The following is a 22418-nucleotide window of genomic DNA, read 5'->3' as shown; positions in this document are numbered from 1 at the left end:
AAGTAAATATCATAGTTTTAAGTGGTATGTATGTAAAAATCCCAAAAAAAAAACATTAATTGAGATTTACTCATATGAATCATGGAGCATAATTATTTGTCGCATGTCTCTGCCGATTTTCACAGCAATAAATTCATGCATACTCTTATTGGTCATAATGTATCAGTTTAAGTTGTATCTCTTTTAATAATTTGAAGCTCAATTTTTGTCAAATTATGATTAAATGCTTTAGTGATAAAAGCAAAATTCCTTAAGCTTTATTGTTTTATCCCTAATTGACGGCAATACCTCATACAACACTCTCCTTAAAGTTCACATATTTTATAAGTAGAATATGGTGCAACCACTCTTTATCAATGTGTGAAATATGTAAACACTAATGTTAAAAATTTCATTCATGGAAAAACCAATCAACAGACTATACATGGGATCAATATTTACGAAGATATAGATAATTACTCTATGAAGTAGCAGGACGTACCTACTCTTTTATCTAGAGGCCACATTTTATGGGAGACCAATTTTGGCAACCTTCTCATCATCATGAAAGGAAAGGAGGAAGATGAGGTCAAGGTTTGAGGAAAAGTAAACATGATGTTATGATTCCTCCACCTCATTCAATGCCCTTAATATTGCTCTATTTGAGGTTTGACTTTGAGGAACAAAACACCTAGATGCCTTCTTAATAATCAATTTAGTGGCACTCCTCAACTATAGGCCTTAGGGAGACCTCTTGAATGATTTGTATGGCTTAAATGTCACTTGGTGATGGATCAAATTAAGGATAAGACAAATTCAAGCTTCCTTCATACTATCAACTTGGTTGTATGATTTATACATTAATAAGCATTGTCTATTAGCTTTTTTAGTAGCTACGAATTGATTGTGGGAATTTATCTAACTTGGGCATATTTAGTAGATGAGTTACATATGTTATTAATGCCTCCTGTGATGAGTATAAAGAACATAAGAAGTAGTCCTCATTCATTTTTCAAAGTCAATCCATGAGTAATTAAATTAGCTTATCATAATAATTGATAAATCATCAAAAATTATCTTAATCGGACACGAATCTCGAAACACTTTATGACTAGAAACTTTCGAAATTAAATTTTGAGCCATCCAAACTCCAATTTTAGCAAACTTATAGTTGAATCGACCGTGAAGAGTTGGAATGGATTGTTGTGGCTTATGTTATATGGAATGGTTTTTATACTTTTTACATTAATATTTGTATACTGTTGCTTGAAACTCTTGAAGTGGGATATGTTGATGTCTTATGTTGTGGGACTGTAGCTACTATTTTTTTGACATGCTTGCATGATTACCTGGTAGGCGTTGGCTGGGTAGATTGGTGGATTATGTTCATTTGGATTTTGGGGCAGATGTTTCATGTTGTTGTGGTTGATGTTAAGTGGAATTGTTCGCATGTTGCCCTATTCTATTTTGCTTATGGTATTAATTGAAATTGAAATCGAGTTAGATGTTAAATGTTAGCTTTGTTGTTTTGTCCTATGGATATGGTGTTTTTGGACCTTTGGATCATTGGATGTTATGAAATAATGTATAGCTTTATATATATGTAATCTTTCAAATATCTTTTTCGAGGTGGGCCGAGAGTATAAGTTTCGCACTGCATTAGCTAGGTTCGGGTTATTGTTGTTTAGTGTCCAAAATGGATTTAGGATCCCGGCCAAACCCAAAATCATAAGACCCCAACTTTCGGGAATACAATCCTAAATTTTTAATAAAACGATTAACTCAAATTAAAACGTCTCTCAATCTAAAACTTAAATAAAGCCTAAAACATATAATAGGTTGGGGCATTTCTGAATTATTTTAGAATCCCAAAGTGCCTCATACTTTTTATCCATTGATATTTGAAAATAAGTGCTCAAACTTTGATCCAATAGAAATTGAAATTCACGCCTCACCTCTTTTGATATCACTCCTTAACAAATCTTCAAATAATTTTTTGTCGTTATTTTAATCGAGAGTATTTACAAGGAATTCAGCTTCCCTACAATGTAATTGACTATGAGGACTTGCATTCGTAGGAAATTTAGAGCCCACATCTAATTTTCAAAACTCAATTAGTCTTATTTGCAAAAAAATTAAAATTAACATGACAATCATTATCGCCATAATCGGATCATCGACGATAGGTGATATCTTCTTCCCTCGAGGAGGCATATCGTTTATCGTAGTGATTTCAAATATAAAAGTAATGATGCTTCATCTTGGTTATAATAACTAATTATAGGTGGGTCCTCATTTTGACCCTCCGATGTTATATGTAGTTATTCTTTTGATTTGTCTATTATAATTAGGGATAAAATTGTTAATTTTATTATCTAAACCCATTAGGGAACAATACATTTACCTCCCAAGGTAATATATCGTTCATAATGACGTGTTCGACTTCGAGATTAAAATATCAAATTAAAATTTTCAAAGAAAATTTCAAAATCTCTTTTTTCAAACTTCCAAACACAAAACAATAAATAACAACATCTTCACACCTAACAATGTAAAAAAAAAAATCAAAAGTCACATAAATCATATATAATTCCATATGTGTGGCAGAATATTAGGGTTTACGCATGTGTTTTCAACCATTACTAACCGCAAAACAATTCATATACATTATTAACAATAATATTTTGAACTTTTATAAGAACCCTACACACAACAAAATCCACAAAGCTTTGTACAATGAAACATATATGGTGAAATTTAAAATTAAATTACAAGAAAGCATGTAGAATGATGAGAATAACAATAAACCAAAAGTTACAATGTGCAACTTTCACATATATTGGAATATCCTAACTTTTGTGAAGTTTGTTCAATTTAAAACCCAAAAAAAATGGGAAACTCACATTATTAAAAAGTAAGATGGGTGAATGTGACCTACTTCAATCTAGACAAATTTTTCAACAGGCCCGATGGACAAAAACCACTCGAAGACGCTTGAAATATATTTTTTCTTAGTAGAATTATCTCTCACTCCCTCCATCGGGTTGCCCAAAAGAATGGAATGAGTTTATAAAATTGATTTTCAATGTATTTAATTTTCATATAAAAATTTAGAATACAACTTCGTGGCGCCCAAAGTCCTAATGTCATTGCGCTCCTAATGAATCCCAAACTTATTCATAATGCAAAGAACTAGTGTTGCATCGTCATAACGCTTTCAGTGAACCTTAATCTATCAGAATACAAATAACTCAATACTGCAATACTTTCAATGAATCTTTAATTTAGTGAAAATATAGAGAGTTCAACACCGCAACGCCCAAATCATAGTGCTCCCAAGGGATTTCCCACGCGCATACTCCAATTCGAACATTGAACCTTTGGTTAATTATTTAAGCAGAAAACAATTCTTTAACAATTTACATAAATTCATAAAATGTAATTTAAACATGTTAGTCTTACCATATTTTCAGTTTAGTTTATTATAGGTGTTTGAGTCACCGCAAAAGTAGTTCTTACATTGATGCACACCATCACTTATAACATTGAAGCACGTTGCTAACACTAAGGTCGGCGCTTGTCGACTTCATTGCTTATTGTTCTTCACAAAGTCGACAACTTTATTTATGGACGTGAACATCAATATTATATTTGAGTTAGTAGTCTTTAATATCCTCACCTCAAAAGAGAACAACTAAACAATCAACAAATGATCTATTGATAATAACTCCAATGCCTTTAATTTGACTCGGCTTCCACCATAAAATTCATCATTCATAGTTCACATCAACTATATTGCAATACTTTTAACAATTGTTGATATATCCTCAAAAATCATCTTGATCGGGCACGAATCTCGAGGCAAAATCAAGCCGGAAACTTCAAAAATTAAATCTGGGATCACCTAAACTCCGATTTCAATGAACTTACTGTCAAACTGAGCGTCTCAGAAATACGAACTCAACGACGCCAAACTCGACTCAATCCGAGCCCAAATAAGTCCAAATCAAGCACCCGAAACATTGTTGAAAAGTTCAAACCATAATTTGAGTTACCAAACGTTTTCCAAATATGACGTTCTTATAATCGAATCGAGTGGCTCGACGAGATGAATCCAACGAACCTAGTATCGCCGAATTCCGACATCATTAAGATATTCAAATGTCTGATGAATGGTGCACGATCAAGAGATTCAATATCGGTCGTCCATTCGACCACTCCCTATTTACCCATGATCTCACACCTATTTACAAGCTATGCCACTCCAGAATATCTATAAATAGATCCCTCATTTCTCATGAGAGGGGGCCCAAGCAAGAAGAAGAGAAGAAGAAGAGTAGGGAAGGATAGGAGGGAATAACTCCTCCTCGACCACCACCGGAGTTCTGCCCGACGCCCGAGTAATGTCGGAGTTCTGCCTGGCGCCCGAGTGACGCCGGAATTCTGTCGGATGCCTGAGCGACGTCGAAATTCTACCCAAGTGACGTTAGAATTCTGTCTGACGCCAAAGTAATGCTAGAATTCTGCCGGAAGCATAAGTGACGCCGGAACTTTGCCCGATTTCCAAGTGACGTCGGAATTCTAAGCGATTCTAAATTCGGCTTGAATATACAACTTGTTTGAATTTGATTTCAATCCGGAAGTGAAGTATTGTAATCTGATCGTCCTAAATTTTAAGGACGAGTCAGTCTCTTGTATCTCAAACAAACACTAGTAGAATTATTTCAACTTAGCGTGACCCCGTGGTTTTTTCCCTTTTCAGGGTTTTTTCACGTAAAAATCCTGGTGTTATTTCTCCCATGTTTGTGTGCTAGATATCCGTACAACGCTGAGATGAAATTTTTTTAACTCTATCGCTGCGTTTACTCTAGTCCGCAACAATTATGAAAAAAATATATCATGTTTAGCTGATTACATGCACAAATGAAATAGTTTTAACTGAGGTATGCCCTCTAGCATATCCTTATTATTATTTTTTTAATTTTCGTATAAAATCTCTGATGTTCTTACTTTCTTTTTTATGTATTGATCTTTATTTAAAACTTGGAATTTATACTCTCTCACTCAATTCTCAGAACAATTCTAAAATGTAATAATAGATTTTAATAATATATTCGTGATAAAGAGCAACCCATCAGATTTTTTTTATAAATTTTTTTGTTTAAGTTTTAAGTGGCTTGTGTGGCAAAACTCTTTCAAAGATTATCAAATAATTAACTTTTTTTACTTAATAATTAAATAAATCATTATAATTTGTATATAAATAAATAAATAAATATTAGGTAGTTTTGATGGTGGCGCATTATCTTCATATATGGCTTCCTATTCTGTCTTCAGGTCTGAAGCCGCTTCAACATTTTTTCAATGGCCGCTACCTTCTCCACCATTGTGCGTTCTCCCTCTTCAATCCCTACTAGTTCATTTCGTTCTCACTCCCGTCTCTTCTTTTTTGAAGCTCGTTCATTATCTAATAGTAAATTTGATATTTTATTGCTTTAATTTTTTTTTTTTTCAAGCATTCAAGCGTTCGTCCAGCAACTGTTGGGTCGGTAGCCATCCATCGATGCTACACCGGGAGCGTTTTCTCCATCCCAAAGTTACGGAGGCGTACTCTTACTTCTAAGGAATTATCATCGGCTGCTGCTTTCTCGCCGTCTATCTTGTCGCTCACCGCTTCCTATTCTCGCCGCATAAGCCACTTCACTACCTTGACTAAAGCAGTATTACAGGTCAGAACCCGTAGAATGTCAACTTTTTGGAGTTGTTCTACTTGCATTTTGGGACAAGTTTTTTTTTTTTTTTTTTTTTTTTTTTTTTTTTCTTTTCAAAATTTATTAGGATTTCATTGGTTTCCTGCTACTGTTTGGCAGCTGGTAGGATTCAGTAAATACTGTAAATTCATGTTAAGAAAATTTTTAGGGGATTAAAACTTGAGAACTCTTAAATCTTGCTAAATTCTGATAAACTATTTGACTTCTTTGCTTTAGGATTAAGATTTGTCACGGTATAAGACCTTACATCCGTTAAATCTTGAATTGCGGGATTTAACAAATCATGAATTTAACCAATAACCAGATTAAAATGGGATTTATCAAAAAAAAAAAAAAAAAAAACAAAAGATATAAATTATCAAATATTATGTTTGCCGGGAGTAAAGTTAAATCTTACTTAAATCCCTCCTAAAATAGGATAGCAAACCGCACCTTCAAGTGGTTTGAGGGATCAAACTGATTAGTGCCAAGTTGTGACTATGGTTCATGTTGTTTTTGTATTCAAGCAAAAAAAAAAAAAAAGTGCCCCCTTCTTCCTTGCTGCATAATGTATTTTAAGCTATTTTATGCCTTGAGTTTGATGCAACTTTCAAATCTAATTAGTTTTAGTGGCTGTTGGATACAAGTAGGATTTAGTAAATCCTAGAGGCATTAAATCCTAAATTTTTTTTTTGTCAAGATAGATGTTAAATATGGTTGAATCCTAATAAACTGTTTTACATTTGTTTTCAAGATTTAAGATTTAAATGAAAGAGAAGAGAGGCACAATGAGGAGAATGGATGTAAATATCTTAAATCATACTTCCCCAATGATCTATTAAATATAAGATTTAGCATTCAGTGGGAGGAAGATGGGATTTAAGAAGGGCGTAGGATTTATGTGGCTCAAATACTGTTTGGCAAGAATTAGCTCTAATCCTAGCTAAACTTGGTTAACTATTTCAGATAAATCACCCTTTAAAGATGGGTAAACCAGATCTTAGATTTTTCGGCCTCAGAGAAATGTCATGGTAAGCCAACTAATAGTTCATTGGGCAATTTGGACTCTCTCAAATTCTCTTTCAATCTAACTCCTTGTGGTAAAATTGTTAGTGAAAGTTAATCGAGCTAGTCATGTGCAATTCATTAACCATTAATTTACTGTGTGTATATGATTTTTGTAATAATTACCACATTTATTTGCCCTAATTAACCTATTATTTTTTGGGATATTTACACATATACCACTGAAATCTTCCTTATTTATAAAATTGAATTCCAATCATTTTTTAACTATCAATTCTTTCTATTTGTGCGTGAAATGATCAAACCGCCAAGAGCCTGATAAAAGAGAAATCATAAGTTGAGATTTTGATTTAAATTTTGAGATGTGGGTGAGAATTTAAAAAATAAAGCTAGAAATGTGTTAGTTTTGTAAATGCTTATGATTTATATATTATATATGAAATTGCTCAGTTTTTTTTATTTTTCAGAATTGGCCTAAATTATTTAATCAACCCTTTTGTAATTTATTAAGAACCTAAATTTATATATAATTAAACTAGCAAATTATTGTTGTTAACATTAATTAATACTAATTACTTACCTTATTATTTAGAACTTAACCCTAGTAAATGGATTAACTCAATGGATTTCTCATCAAGAATTCATTTTTAGATTAATTAATTGCCTATTATTAAATATAAGATTCATGTTTATGATCTTATTAATTAATCATATTGATGAATGCCCTTGAACTGTGAAGTTAATCTATACAAGTATTTCTATCCCAAACAAATTAGTAGATTACTCGAGATGATTTTTAACTCCCACCTAACAGAGTATCTTGTATCAAGTCATCAAGCGTCTAATATATATATATATATATATATATATATATATAAATTTAAAATAAGCTAATGCCACCTGACAAATGAAAAACTCTTATAGTTCTTAACTAAAAGGCTACCATCGGTTATGTTTAATGCTTTATATTTTAGATAAATGGCCATTGAAGCTTGAATAAAAATATGCAATAATTTATGATGATGTAATTTGTTAAGATGAACTTTGTTTTCCAGATTCACCAATTTTCTGTGATGAACTTATTTTTTTATTTTTTAATAAGTTTAATACTCTTCTTTAACAGTGAGGGTGTGAAGTCTTTTTCTAAATATTTATGTTGACTAATTGTAACTTTGTCGTGTTAATGGAATCTCAGGAAACACCATTGCAGGCAAAGGTCACCCAAAAGGTATATTTTGACATTAACATTGGCAACCCTCAGGGGAATCCTGATGGGAGAGTTGTGATAGGGCTCTTTGGTGATGATGTACCCCAAACAGCGGAGAACTTCCGTTCTCTGTGCACAGGTTGATAACTAATTGTCATCTTTAGGATTCACTCTGCAGTACCATTATATTCTCTTTACATAATATATTTCATGTTGGGAAAATATTGAATTCATTCATTATATTTATTTATTTTTCTGTAATAGGGGAAAAAGGCTTTGGTTATAAGGGATGCATATTCCATCGTGTCATAAAGGATTTCATGATACAAGGGGGTGATTTTGAGAACGGAAATGTGAGCTTTATCTCCTTTCTCTCATCCTCTATTTCTCTTTTATTCTCTTTCCTTTTAAATTGAACGAGGTTGTATTCGCATGGCTGGTGTATTCGCCGCCGCCATCTGATCGAAGAGCACGGGGGTTGGTGTTATATTGAGTGCGGATTAAATTACAGAGGTTCTTGAATTTAGAGAGAGCTTATTGTTTTGTGTAAAGAAAGTAAATCCAGGTGTATCGTGTAAAGTCGTCGATGAAAATAATGTAGTAGCAGTGACCGTCAAGAGACACTTGCGAGACCGGACCCCAGATGTCCGTATGAATTAATTCAAAAGGAGCCTTAGTAAACGAAATGCTTTTATTGAAAGTTAATTTGTGGCTTTTCGCCTGATTACAAGAGTCACACATAAAGGTAGAAGAAACATTTGAAATTTCTGGATAAATGCGAGCAAGAACGGAGAGGGTATCCTTGTTCGGGTAACCGAGGCGTGAGTGCCAGACGTCCGGGATTGTGGTGGTGGAGGAGAGTGCTGTGTGTCTAGTGCCCAGAGGAATACAATTATACGAATGCTGTATAAGCCATTACGAAGTTGACCATGTAGGAGCGGCTGTTGATCCCAAAGATCCTTCATAAGGAATCCGTTAGCATCAAAAGTAATTAAAATAGCATTATCGGTGGTGAGTTTAGAGACGGAGAGGAGATTATGAGTGAGCGACGGAACATGTAAGAGTTTGTGAAGAAGTAGCTTACGAGACGTGTCCGGTAGCGGGAGCAGACCTTGGCCGGTGTGATGGATTGGGAGCGTGGATCCGTTGGCTGTAGATACCGTATCCTGTCCTTGATATCCTTGCAGGTAGTAGAGCTGAGAGGCATCTGAGGTGAGATGAGCGGAGGCTCCGGTGTCAAGAACCCAGTCTTGACTAGTGGCGGTGGTGGGAGTAGCAAAAAGAGCCCGAGGTTGTCTATTGTCGGTTGGTGCATATTTGAGATTGCACCTGTGCCAACAGTTTAGCGCAACGTGTCCGGGCTTGCCACAAATCTGACAGGTTGGCCGGGAATTGTTTGACGGAGCGGGCGGTTGTAGTGGGTTAGATTGAGTCGCCGGCGATTGCTGTGTACTCTTGGGTTTGCCAAATCTTTTGGTGTTGTTACGTCCGCGATAGTTCGAGGAGGGGTTGGCGTAGAGAGCTGTGGTCGCCGAGTTGTTTTCTTGAGTAAGTTCTTGTTGCAGGTGAATTTCTTCATTGCACAAGAGAGAATAGAAGGTATCGAGGTCGATGGGAAGTAAGGAGTTACGAATTGTGGATTTAAAGGAATTGAACGAGGGAGGAAGACCATTCAATATATGAAGCATTACGTCTTCGGGGTCAATTTTCGAGCCGGATGCGGATATATTATCCACAATTGTTTTGATTCTTGTGAGGTATTGTTGCATCGGCATGTCTTTCATTTGAACGCAGTATAGCTCATTCTTGAGCTGAATCATCCGCGAGCGACTGATCGGTTGAAGACGGCGTTCAAGAACCGTCCAGGCTTCATTGGCGGAGGAAGCAGTGATGATATACGGAAGAATGGACTGTGAGACGGTGGAGAACAGGGCAGAAAGCAGATTGCTGTCGATGAGACGCCAGGTGGCGTAGGTCGCGGAGGTGGTGTCCGTCGGTGCAAGAGTGGTGCCAGTAAGATATCCGGCATACCCATTTGCGGTAAATTGCTGGAGGAGTTGAACTCGCCAGATGGAGTAATTGTCCGTCGTTAGGGGGTGAGGGGCTAAGTTCTTGATATTGGAATCAAGAAACTTCAGCGGTTGCGGAATGTGGCTGGGGGTGGAGGAGTCGGTTGTTTGGTCGGAGGAGGAGGAGGAGTTAGGGAAGGCTTCGGCGTCATCTAGATCCCCCATTGGCTCTGATACCATGAGAGAAGAGGGAATCGGAGCAGGAGACCGGTGAAGCACATAAGCCAAAGAAAGAAGAAGGAGAATAGTAATATTATTATGTCACGGAAAGTAAAATACAATGCGGTATTTATAGACTTAATACCGGTAATAATGTAATTATAATAAGTGAGTACAGTTCTTGATATATCTGCTAATATAAATTACTTACGCTGTAATCATTGTAGCAAGTTCTTCAATTATAAGTTTTGTTTTTTTTGCATAAAATAGTGGTTGTTGACTGAAATTGTACTTTTAGTTTACTTAATTGGAGTTAGCAATGTCTTAATAGTGGATAAATTACTTTGGGATCCTCCAACTTTTGGTCATGTTAACAATGACCAAATTTATAATTGGAGTAAGAAGTTTGTTGAAGAGATTTCAGAAATACATTGAAATAAATTTTATAGAAGAAAGATAACTGGTGAGTTGGCTCTTCTCCCTTGTAGAGAACCTTTTGTAGCGTAACACGGACGAGCGCACTTCTTTGGTATCCTGAGTCTTTATTCTTCTCATACTCTATTCTCACTATGAATGCACCAAACATTTTGATGCAAGAGTAACACTTCAGTGAGTTACTCAAATTCGACCAAACTTTAAGGCTCAAGATTATTGCAAAGTAAAAAATAGAAAGTTGAAGTAAAAACAAGATAAAAAATCAATGGAAAATAACCTGAGAAGAAAACAGGCCTTATTTAAAATTGTCTTCAAGTTGGGTCTTACACTTGGAGCAGCTTGAGCTTTGTGATTCTTTCTTTCCCTCTCCTTTATGATGGTTAAGGTTTACAAGAAGCTCAAATGATCGAAAAGGACTTATAAAAGGTCCATAATACATCATTACATAAGGTATTTATGGACAGAATTATGGTTTCTAGCCCTTGCAAGATACTGGAATCTCCTTGTAACAAATTTGGATACTATAACATCCTTTTACACATTTTGAAAACTGATAAGATGGAGTGAACACATGTCGACTATTAGTAGGTTGGTAGGTTACAGTGACGACAAGTCAACTACTAAAATGTTGACAAGTAACCTGCCAGCTTGCACATGTGCTACCATGGAAAATAAGAGAGGCCAACTTATTGTAGTTTGCACATGTTTAGATCCACTAATTTTAAGATCAACATGAGGATTTGATTTGATAACAGGGATTCATGCTGGAAAGAAGCCATATATACAACCCCCAACTACTATAAAGAAGAACTAACCAAAAACTCAAAATTTTGACCAACAGAATATGTTCTATTCTGCAAGCTTGGTTGTCCACCTTCGAAGTCTTTATAACTCTAGCAATCCAAGTAAGGAAAGGAAGGCGATGGAAATAAGTTACAAATTAAGGTATTTCCCTATAAACACGAAGTCATATTGTGTACAATATTTATTAAAATATCTAAATTGGTATAAGACGTCTCTAAATCACAAAATGTGCAAGCTTTACTAGAATATAAAAGTTCCAAGCAAACAAGAATTTAGTTAATACTCAGTAAAAAAAAAAACTTGTCTACAATCAAGAAATCATATCTAACTATTATAACATTAGCTTTTAACCAATGGCGGAGCTAGGCTGGGGCTCATGCTCCATTGCGTCTGCCCAATAACACTATTAGGGCACAAATTTTAGGTTTTAGAACTAGTATTTTGTCTCTAAGTACCTTCACAAATCTTGATTTGCTGGAATTGCTACGTTTTGTCTAAAATTGTTATTTATCTTCGCCTCTTCCTGTAGTCTTTCTCAATATTGTGTATAGAGTTCTTCGGCTGCTGCCTTAGGTCTTTCATAGTCCCCTCACATTGAATCCCTCTTATATTTTACTTCTTCTTAGTCTTTTTTTTTTTCTCTCTCTCTCGCTATCTCTTCTTCTTCTTTCTTCGCAGGGTTGCCTCTAAGATCTTCATTCGCATAGAGATCCTTGCCAGTTCTCCAGTCGGTTCCTTAGGCTTGCCCAAGAAGCATTGTGACTCTCTCTCTCTCTCCCTCCTCCTTTCATTGCTACATCTACTATGTAATTGGTTATTTTACTTTCATATAAAAGTTGTGACTGCTAAATATGTTTGTTTTTGAGGGAGAGGATTCACATGAGTGGATCTACAAGGTGAAAATATACTTTATCATTAATAGGTTGACAGAGGAGGAGAGACTGACGACATCCGAGATGTGCTTGGAGGGGAAAGCATTGGCATAATACTAGCGGAGGGATACGAGGCGGCTCATACGAACCTGGAGGGAGTTAAGGACTACTTGTTGAACGTTTATGAACCAGCAGGGGAGGAGACTTCTATGAGCAGTTCTTCGCTCTGACACAGGAGGGGACAGTGGTGGAGTACTGTGAGCAGTTTGAGCACCTGGCCAACCGACTAGAATGACTTTTGGAGATTGTACTGGAGGATTCTCATGCGAAAACAGCCATAAGAACTCCAAAATCTGCACTTATTCGCTTACGAAAACAGTAGCCAAATCTCTACAAAAGCTGTAGGAATTTCGCAAAGAAGCCACGCTTGCCAGTCATGTCTTTTGCATAAAGATCCAACAAGTGATGAAGAAACATGTTCCGAATAAGCATAGAGATATTTCGTCTTCCATCAACCTTGCAACTAAGCATACTTCCCAAACATTATAAGTTCTTTTGTTTGTTTTGAGATAAATAACCAACACAATGTTTAGCAAAAATTGAATTTATTCTTGCCAACGAAGTAAGCCTACACAACCACATTCACAAACCTGATCAATGAATGACACTTGGAATAAAATTTGGGTGTAAACTGACTCGTGTAGTTTCTAAGGAAGATGCCAACTCAAACTTCAAGCTTTCTTTTCTTAGTTTCAACAAGATCTACCACGCACATGCATCGCAAGAGACAAAACTTAAGCCACTACAATTATTCAAATCTTTCGTATTGCATGGGGAGTTGATCTCGGCGTAAGTATTTAACACTTTCAAACATATAACTTTTCTAATAAACACATGAATTTGCTCTTCTTTTGAAAGTGCACATGATATTGGAATATAATCTTGAATGTAAGCATTCTTTAATATGTCGAAACTTTGCCAAATATAAAACTTTTGTACATGAGCCACCTTCCAACAAGAAACCCTTTTTTAAAACTTCACAAAAGAGCATTCCAATCTTTCATTTTGTGGAAAGAAAGTAAAAGAAAAATAAGCAAAATCCTTCGTTCCCAAATATAACATAAAAGAAATGTTTCAAATCTTCTTAAAAGGGTCACATACGTGTAGGAAAAGATGCTTTTGAAAGTTGCAAATAGAATTACAAAGCCCATGCTAAGCATTAAGTGTTCATATATTTGCACAAATCAAGTAAGAGCCAATGTAACCATTAACCATCATAAAATAACCACTTGAACGCATGAACGGTGTCCAAATGAAAGAAATAGTAAAAGGAGGTAATCTCTCTAAGACATTTGATCAAAACAACTAGCATGCGAAGTCTAAGGGATGATGGAGAATGCCACATTTGTACCCCTAAGCCACATGGCATGATTCAAAAGTAAAGTTTACACCTCAACCACCCACTCTAAAATTAGGCAACTCAACATATATTATAACCAGCCCAACGATGGCCATCATGAGACATACAACAAAGGGTTTAATAAAATTACTTAACATGGATCAATATGAAAACTAGCATGTTTGCATCCATAGTCATTTGTGAAAAGTTCGCGTACACATTTCGTTGGCAACTATCACTCAAGATCCTTGCTTGAGATTCATCAACATTTACTATAAACAAAGTGTTGGTCATATAAAGCATTTTACGAAATCACTTGGAGCAAATCACTATGAAAGCTAAAACCTTCATAACCACACACCCTCATGAAAGCTTCATAAAGTTATTTGAAATGAATCAACATGAAAAGCTAGCATCTTGCATCCATACTTACGAAGAGTTCATATGAGCATTTGATTGAAGCATGCCACTTAAAATTTTGTCCACGGCTCACCCATATTTATCATAAACAAAGTGTTCACCACAAGATTCATGAGTTGCGATCAGAGTAAAACTTCATCTCAAATCAAAATATCACCAATCTTTTCCAAGAGCATTTCACCACACTTAATTGTTATTATTATTTGAAAGATAAAAGAGAACCAAACGAATGGAACAAAAGAAATATGGATATGATAGTACCTGCTTGTAAGCTCAAAACACTTTCATGTAGTGTACTCATGAAACAAAGTGCATAGGACCTTCACACATCACATTAACTATGCTTTATATAAACTATAGAAAAGAGGGCACAAACCATATGCTTGCAAGAGACATTTTTACACAAGGATACATCACTATGTTTAGATGCACATTCAACGAACAACTTCTCTTATAATCCATAAACTCATCTCGCAATGAAAGAGGTCAAGACTTCCTTTCTCTTCTTGCAACACATGAGTACTTATAGGAACATGAGAGAATTGCATGTAGATTTCTCCAAACAAACACAAAAGTTACTTGAAATTCCCCAAAACTTACTACCAATATTACTAGCTAAAAAAAGAAAAAAAAAAAAAAACCTCAAACACTATAATAAGGAGATTTTGGGACGGATTTCGCAAGTATAAATATGTAAGGGAACAATGTGGCTCAAAGCCTCATGAGTCACTAACCAAATATCCAAATCTTTTCTTAAAGGCATTTCAACGAACACCTCATACACGTGTTTTAGTGAAGAAGTGACATAACCTCTCAAGCTTTTGCCATCATTTACACCTAAATCTTCTAAGCCATATGACATAGAGCAAGTGTAGGTTCATATGTTAATTGTCTATTCCAAATCAAAATTAATGAACATGTTGGATATAAATATAAATTAACACGTCGTGATGAAATCAACTAATGTCCTCACAAGCAATTATAAATTTTTTAACATAATGAGCAAATGTGTTTCATAGGAGTGAGGTGATTATGGGTGTAGTGACACATGCACCATAGAGCTTACATTAGTTTTGCATTAGAATGATCTCTCATCAACCAAACCAACCACAATATTGCAAAGTAACGCTTGAAGGAATGATGGAATCTAAGGTAGAGGAATGAGACTAAGAAGAAACAGAGGAAAAAGAAGAAAAAAGAAAAGGAAGGAGAAGAAGAAAAAGAAGAAGAAGAAGAAAAAGAAGAAGAAGAAGAAGAAGAAGAAGAAGAAGAAGGAGAGGAGAACTCACCTGCAGTTTGTAGGAGAGATGGTCGGCCAAGGGAGGAGGCGGGAGCCGAGCTTGGTCCAGGCGACGTCGGGTCCGGCGAGCTCGCGCGAAAGGGAGTCCGATCCTGGAGATCGGGCTTAGCTCGCTCACGCGAGAGAGAGAGGGAGCGTCAGGCTGGTTCCGGCCTGGGACCGTGCGAACAGAAGAAGAAGACCGGGAGAGGGGGTCGGGCTTCAGCTCTAGAAAATCGGGAGAGAGAGAGGTCCGGGTGAGCGAGTGGAGCGAGAGGAAGAGAGTTCGGGGTCCTGGAGTTCGGTCTAAACTGAGGAGAGACGGAGGGGGAGGGGATTTCGGATTTCTCAGAGCAAGAGCAAAACTGAGAGGGAGAGAGAGAGTGCGTTCATCAGAATACCGAGCTCCGAACCTTCGTTCCGAGTAAATCAAATCCATTGTCGGAAGAGGAAGCCCGCCAAGCGACATCTTCGTGCCCCCAGCCTCCGAAAATACCATAAGCAGCTCTCATATCTGCCCGATGTCTGCCTCCGTCACAGAAGATCCCTGAGATGCGGGATACGGGCTGAAACGACGATCTCATTTGATCGTAGCCGTCGACGTCGTTTCCTGATTTAGGAAATAGATTCAAAATGTATAAAAAGTTAAATGACATTTAATAGGATTGAATTAGGTTGAGCTAAATTGAAATTGGCTAAGATTAGATTAAGTTCGAGTACGAATTCAGCTCGATTCGAGTCGAATTTGGTTCGAGCCGGCGCGACGAATTTAATTGGATGAAATTAAATTCAGGATAATGATCAATTTAAATCAAATTGGCACGACGCGACCGAATCAAACTAATCGAGTCTAGTTGAACACATTCGAGTCTGATCCGGCTCGAGTCGGGTCGATTCGAGCTCGAATCGGGCTCGACGGGGTTCAATTAGATCGGTCGAAAGTGCTCGAGCACGCTCGAGCCAAAAACGAGGTCAACATCACTGTCTCAGAAAGACAGTCCAATCGGCTAGCAAGGTACTCGAATCTCTCTTGGTACTCCGTCACTGAACCCTTCTGTGTCAAGGCGAAGAACTGCTCGTAGAAGTCTCCTCCCCTGCCCGTTCAGAAACGTTCTACCAAACAATCCTTGAACTCTCTCCAACTCCGTATTGGTCATCACATGTCCCTCCACTGATACCAAGACAAAGTCTTCCCTTCTAAACATAGGACTGCCGCCGTCATTCTCTCCTTCTCTATCAGTCCATTGACGACGAAATATCTTTTTACCTTGTAGATCCACCCGTGTGCATCCTCCCCCTCAAAGATTGACATTTTCAGTTTCCTCACTCTTGTGTCACACCCGTTTCCCCTAAATCCTCCATAACCTTCTATTCCTTGAAGCGGAGGTTCTCCCCAATTGTCATGATCTTTCCTCCGACGATCATACCCAAACCATTCATCAAAATCCCCTCTTCTTCTTTCAAAATCAGTACCCCGACGATCGAAATCATCCCCTCGTACAAATTCAGCACCCCTTCTTGCATAGCCAATGCTCATCTCCTCCCTAGAAAGTAGTTCTAGAGGAGGCATTCCGTCTTCTTCCTCTAGGATCTCCACTTCTGGCTTTTCCCTTCCCCTAAACGTGTTAGGGTTCCCATCTCTTCCATGGCCGCCGATAGTTTCCTTGCTTCCGATGTCACCGGTTTGGTTTTGGCTTTAAGCAATTTCTTCAACATGTCTTCCACCACGATGAACTTTTCCTCCATCTTTTCAATGACAGATGCAATCTGACTTTGAAAATAAGCCATATTTTCCTCAAAATCTGCTTTGAGTTGCCCAAGTTCTCCCTCCAAAACTTTCGCTTTCCTTCCGGCCATTGGTTCCCCTTCGATCGATGTGCTCTGATACCAATTTGATAGGAAACACTGGTAGATCTCAAGTATTTCCTATCAATCTTCGTAAAACAACGAGAAATTCTTCCAAAATCCAATGAAATCCAAGGAAAATTGTAGATTTTATTGCAAGAAATTAACTAACGGAAGAAAAACAAACAAGATACAATTGATCATCAATTCGAGAGGATCGATTTATCCCAAATCTCTAGATGCCGCTAGAGCACAAAGAAAACCTGAATCTAAGAGATCTCAAATTTTAGCCAAATTCCAGATGCCATAACCCTAGGAAAACAATCTATTTAATGCATACAAATCAAAAGGAAATCCCTAAACAGTCCCTACATTCAAATTTCCCTCCCAAAACCCTAAAAAATCCTTTCTAAAATGATCATTTGGGCGCATGCGGTGCGGTTGGCCACGTAAAGAGGTGGAAATCCCGCCTCGGTTCCGCCTGGGCCGGTCCCGCGCGGACCGGCTAGACCGGTCTAACAGGTATGTTTGAGGATTTGGGATATTTTTGTATGCTTTAAATACGGTGTTTTTCCTAGGGTTAGGGTGATGTATGTGTTTGCTGAAATTAGAATTTCCTAAGAGGTTTGGGCTCTAGCCGGCGGCTAGGAATTTGTGAGAGGCGAATCGTAGTTCGTTTTCTTTCATATATCATCAATTAAAAAGCTTTTCTTCTAGTTTTCCATATTGTCCTTCTCAATTAATGTTTGGATTTTGCTAAAATTAAATTTCAACCAAGGTTTTTCTTCTATTTCTACGAGCATTTCCTATCATAATCAATAAGCACATAATGGACGAAAACTTTACTTTGCAATAAAAATAGAAGTAAATGGAAGAATTTAGTTAGCACTACTTGAAAAGAGAAGCTCTACTAAGATGAAGAAATAATTTCTAACCATTAGAACATTATCATCTAACCTGAGGGCGATAGAACTATTACTCCTAAATTTCCACATAAATAGGCTTGGTTTATAAATAAAACTCTAGTGAAAGAGGTTATGGTCTAGTGAAGGATAGCCTTTTCTTTCCAAGCCCGCTTCTTCAATGAATCTCCTTTGAGAAGTTGTTAACTGCGGCCAAGCCATTAGAAACCAAGGCTAAGGAAATAAGGGGAAGAAAAAGATGGACGAGATTATACCTCCATTAAACTCAGTTATGCTCAGATTTATTGCTTCTGATATATGATTTTTGAATTAAATGTATTAGTAAGGATTATGTAGAAACAAATGAAAGCACTCCGTTATCCATGCTGTTTTCTTATGGTGGCTAAATGTCAAAGTTCACATATCATTTTAGAGTTCTGTTTGCTACTCCTATCTTCTGGTACGTGTCTATAGTGTCCCACTTTCTTCTGGGCCTCTGGCTAATTTTGTTAGCCATGGTTTTAAAGGATTTAATCACTGAGTTTCCTGATATTATCAAACTGTTCTTTTGAAATAAGCAAATCAATTCCAATTTAATGTATTTTTTTATATAGGAAAACCCTGGCTTCAAATTCTACAAAAAAAATTGTGCTTTATCAAAGATAATTTAGTGAAAAATAGACTTAGTGGTTTGGATATGTATGGAAAATGATAGAAAATGCGCAAATAACATAGGGAGTAGTTTTAAATAATAGGATAAAAAATAGATAGATTAAAACTAAATATGAAAAGGAAATATTTGCATAAAATATATTTCACTTCTCATGCAACAATCAATAAAGAACCCATATATTAAAACAAAATATACTTTGTATTTTTTTTGCACCTATACTTTTTCTTTCTGTAAACGGCAGAAGCATGGTGGTAATTATTATATTGTAAAGGCTTCTTCCTTGAAATTAGTTGAGCTTTTCCTTAAACTTTGCAGGGCACTGGAGGTAAGAGCATATATGGTCGTACATTCAAAGATGAGAATTTCAAGTGTAAGTTAAGAAGTACCTGCTTGATTTATCTTGTGGTGCTTATTTTATTTCCTGAATCCTTTATTTTCTTCCATTTGTTCTTATTTTCTAGTGTCTCATGTGGGACCTGGAGTTGTAAGCATGGCAAATGCAGGACCTAATACAAATGGGAGCCAGTTCTTCATATGCACTGCTAAGGTAAATAGCTAAGTAATTCTTCTTCCTTAGTTACCATGATTTGAAAGTTTAACTGCATTCAAAATTAAATTAGAATTTGGCATCCTTTTTTGTCTTTCATTGTTAAAAATAAAGCTGAAATTTATCAAGTTTGAGGTTGTAAAATGTGCTTTTTAAGTGCCTGCAAATTGTTTTGATTTTAAAGATTTTAAAGAATTTTAAGTTTTACAAATATATATTTATTGATATGGTAGCTAAAGCTAGTTACATTAAAGAGAATGAGATCAGGAGTCGAGACGCATAGAACTGGAGGAAGAATTGTTTCATTCCATGCATTATCATAGCTGTAATGGGCTCATTTATATAAATGCGTAGACGGAGTATCATTACAGGTGGCTGATATCTAGATAGAGGGCTGAGATTGGTTTGATGGTTGTGAACAAAGGCTATGATGGCTTTAGTAGAAACACTTATGAGCTTTTTAGCAACATTTAGTTATTGTTTTATATTGTTATCACCTCCCCTCAAATTAAGGGTTATATATTGAATTGTCAACTTGTCCCGTAGTTTTTTTTTTTTAAAAACTTGTCCCGTAGTTGGATCAAGCGTGTGGTGACAGGAGCTTTCGTTAAGATGTCTGCAAGCTATTCCTGAAAGGCAACATAATGAACAAAAGTATCCTTCTATTTGATGCAAACATGAATGAAATGATAGTCGATCTTTTGTTTATTTGGTGGGAGCATTAAAAATTATTCTATACATTCAGGAAATTAAATGGATTGTAGAGAAGGATAAGGAGATTGATAGTTTGGGATTTAAACTATAGTAATATAATTTTATGGTAGGAGTTGTACTATAAATGATATATGTGTGATTATAGATAAGAGTTTGAAGGATAATTTTGTAAAAAATAATAGAGTTATAGCTTTAAAGACTGTCGTTGATGTTAAGATTATTAATATTATACGCGCTTATGCTCCTCAAGTAGGTTTGAATGTGTTCAAAATTAAAATTTTGGAATGACATAGAAGAATTAATACAAAATATACCTCTCGAAAAAAGAGTTTCTATTGGAGGGGATTTAAATGGACATGTTGATAGAGAGGTAGATGATTTTAAAAGCATTCATGGTGGCTATGACTTTGGAGCGACTAATAAAGGTGTTAAGACTATATTAGATGTTTCTTTAGCTTATGATTATGTAATTGCTAATATCTTCTTTAAGAAATGAGATGAGCATCTCATCATCACTTATAAGAGTGGATATAGTAAAACTCATATTGATTATTTTTTATAAGAAAAATAGATCGTTTATATTGCAAAGATTGTAAATTTATTTTGAGTTAAAGTTATGTACCCAAATCTCTTATTGGTTTTGGACTTTAAGATGAAGTGGCAGAAAATAAAAAATAAAGTAAATCATTGTTGTAGGATTAGATGGGGGCATTTAAAAAATATTAACAAAAATATTTTTGAGAGTAAGATTCTATATCTTATGATTTTATTTATGCCTGGGTCGCGGCTTTGCCTATTCCGCTCGTTTGCTTCGTTCGTGTTATGGAAGCCGGTTCAAATGAACCAGTTCTTAAATATTGGGTCATGGTTTGATCTTTTATGGAGATGTCCTATAGTTCATTCTTTAATTGAATGATGCAAGAGTGATTTGTCTACTGCAACCGTCTCTCAATGGTAATCCATATTTCAGTGCATGAATCTAGGGTGAGGATAAATGGGACGAGGAATAATGATATGACGAAGTAGAGAGAAGCCTTGAAATTTTAGTCAATGAGCATTTATGTATTATATATATTTTGGGAGTGATTTAACCATCATTGTGGATGAGTTGTTTAGTCGGGTTTGGGGTGGATCCATCAAGGTACCTATCGATCCCCGTCTACTTAAAAGATTTTGAGAAATTGGGATCTCCATGCGAAGTGATTTTCTGGAGTAAGTTTGAGAGGATGATGTTCTTGATATTGGATACCATGAATTGTGTTGGAGAAGATCTATTCATACCTCAGAGAGCGGCCGGTGGATCCATACCTCAGAGACAATGAACCAAGGAGGCGATTGTTGGGAGATGAAATGAAGTAAGATGCGTCGTTAGGCGGCGACACACTGACACCATGATAAAGTAGCTAAAGCCAGTTACATTAAAGAGAATGTGATCAAGAGTAGCAAAACATGGAATCAGAGGAAGAGTTGTTTCATTCCATACATTATCACAGCTACAATGGGCGAAACAGAGTATCATTAGAGATGATTCATTACATTTTAGATAGAGGTTGATATTGGTTTGATAGTTGTGAGCTAAGGTTTATGATGGCTATTGTAAAATTAGTGTTTGTACCTTCCAGCAACCTATTGTTATTACTTTATAGTTTATATTAATAATTTGTATCATAGTCTTTTTTGTGTCTTAGCTGTATCAGAATTGATTGCATCTCTTATTTTATACTTTGTGAATGGTTCAGCTACATTTGAATGTAGTGTCCGAAGTGCTTGAGGAGAAGCTATTCTAATCTTTGCATGACTAAAGAGCTCATGGATGAAATTGATTTTGTTATGCATTTTAATACAAAATGTTGGGGTTTGTTGCAGACTGGATGGCTGGATGGAAGGCATGTTGTGTTTGGGCAAGTACTGGAGGGCATGGATTTTGTTAGGCTTATTGAGTCACAGGAAACTGACCGTGGAGATCGGCCCAAGAAGAAGGTGACTATCGTAGATTCTGGAGAGCTGCCAGTGGCTTGAAGGTGTAGGCCGTAGGGAGAGATCAGAATTTAGTTTTGAGAGAGAAAGACAGAGAGAGATGCAGTTTCATCACCATTGCTATTATTGTTTACTTGCTGAAATTATTATATTGTTATATGCATGCATGGTCATATTAAACAGTTTGATTTAATTATATATTATGTAATTTGATCATAATATGATTTAATTTTATATAGTTTTTATATAATTAGGTTTGATCATATTTGGAGTAAGAGTCTTTCATCAGGATATATGATCAGCTTTGATTATATGAAATGTTTTATCAAGGAAGATACAAATTGAATTATAGTTTCACAAG

General features: G+C 36.1%; 1 protein-coding gene across 1 annotated transcript; it reads left to right on the top strand.

Moving 5' to 3' along the window:
• Positions 1-5265: 5265 nt before the first annotated feature.
• LOC110092102 (photosynthetic NDH subunit of lumenal location 5, chloroplastic) lies at positions 5266-22320 on the top strand. The gene is made up of 7 exons (XM_020816485.2): positions 5266-5367; positions 5496-5708; positions 7951-8101; positions 8227-8315; positions 19135-19189; positions 19281-19366; positions 21947-22320. The coding sequence occupies exons 1-7, from the start codon at positions 5344-5346 to the stop codon at positions 22097-22099; spliced, it is 771 nt and encodes a 256-aa protein (XP_020672144.1). The 5' UTR covers positions 5266-5343; the 3' UTR covers positions 22100-22320.
• The last annotated feature ends 98 nt before the right edge of the window (positions 22321-22418 follow it).

This window comes from Dendrobium catenatum, unplaced genomic scaffold, assembly GCF_001605985.2.
Source record: "Dendrobium catenatum unplaced genomic scaffold, ASM160598v2 fragScaff_scaffold_1416, whole genome shotgun sequence".
Classification (NCBI taxonomy): domain Eukaryota; kingdom Viridiplantae; phylum Streptophyta; class Magnoliopsida; order Asparagales; family Orchidaceae; genus Dendrobium; species Dendrobium catenatum.
The sequence above is the reverse complement of the archived record's forward strand: the minus strand, read 5'-3'. Positions and strand labels throughout refer to the sequence as shown.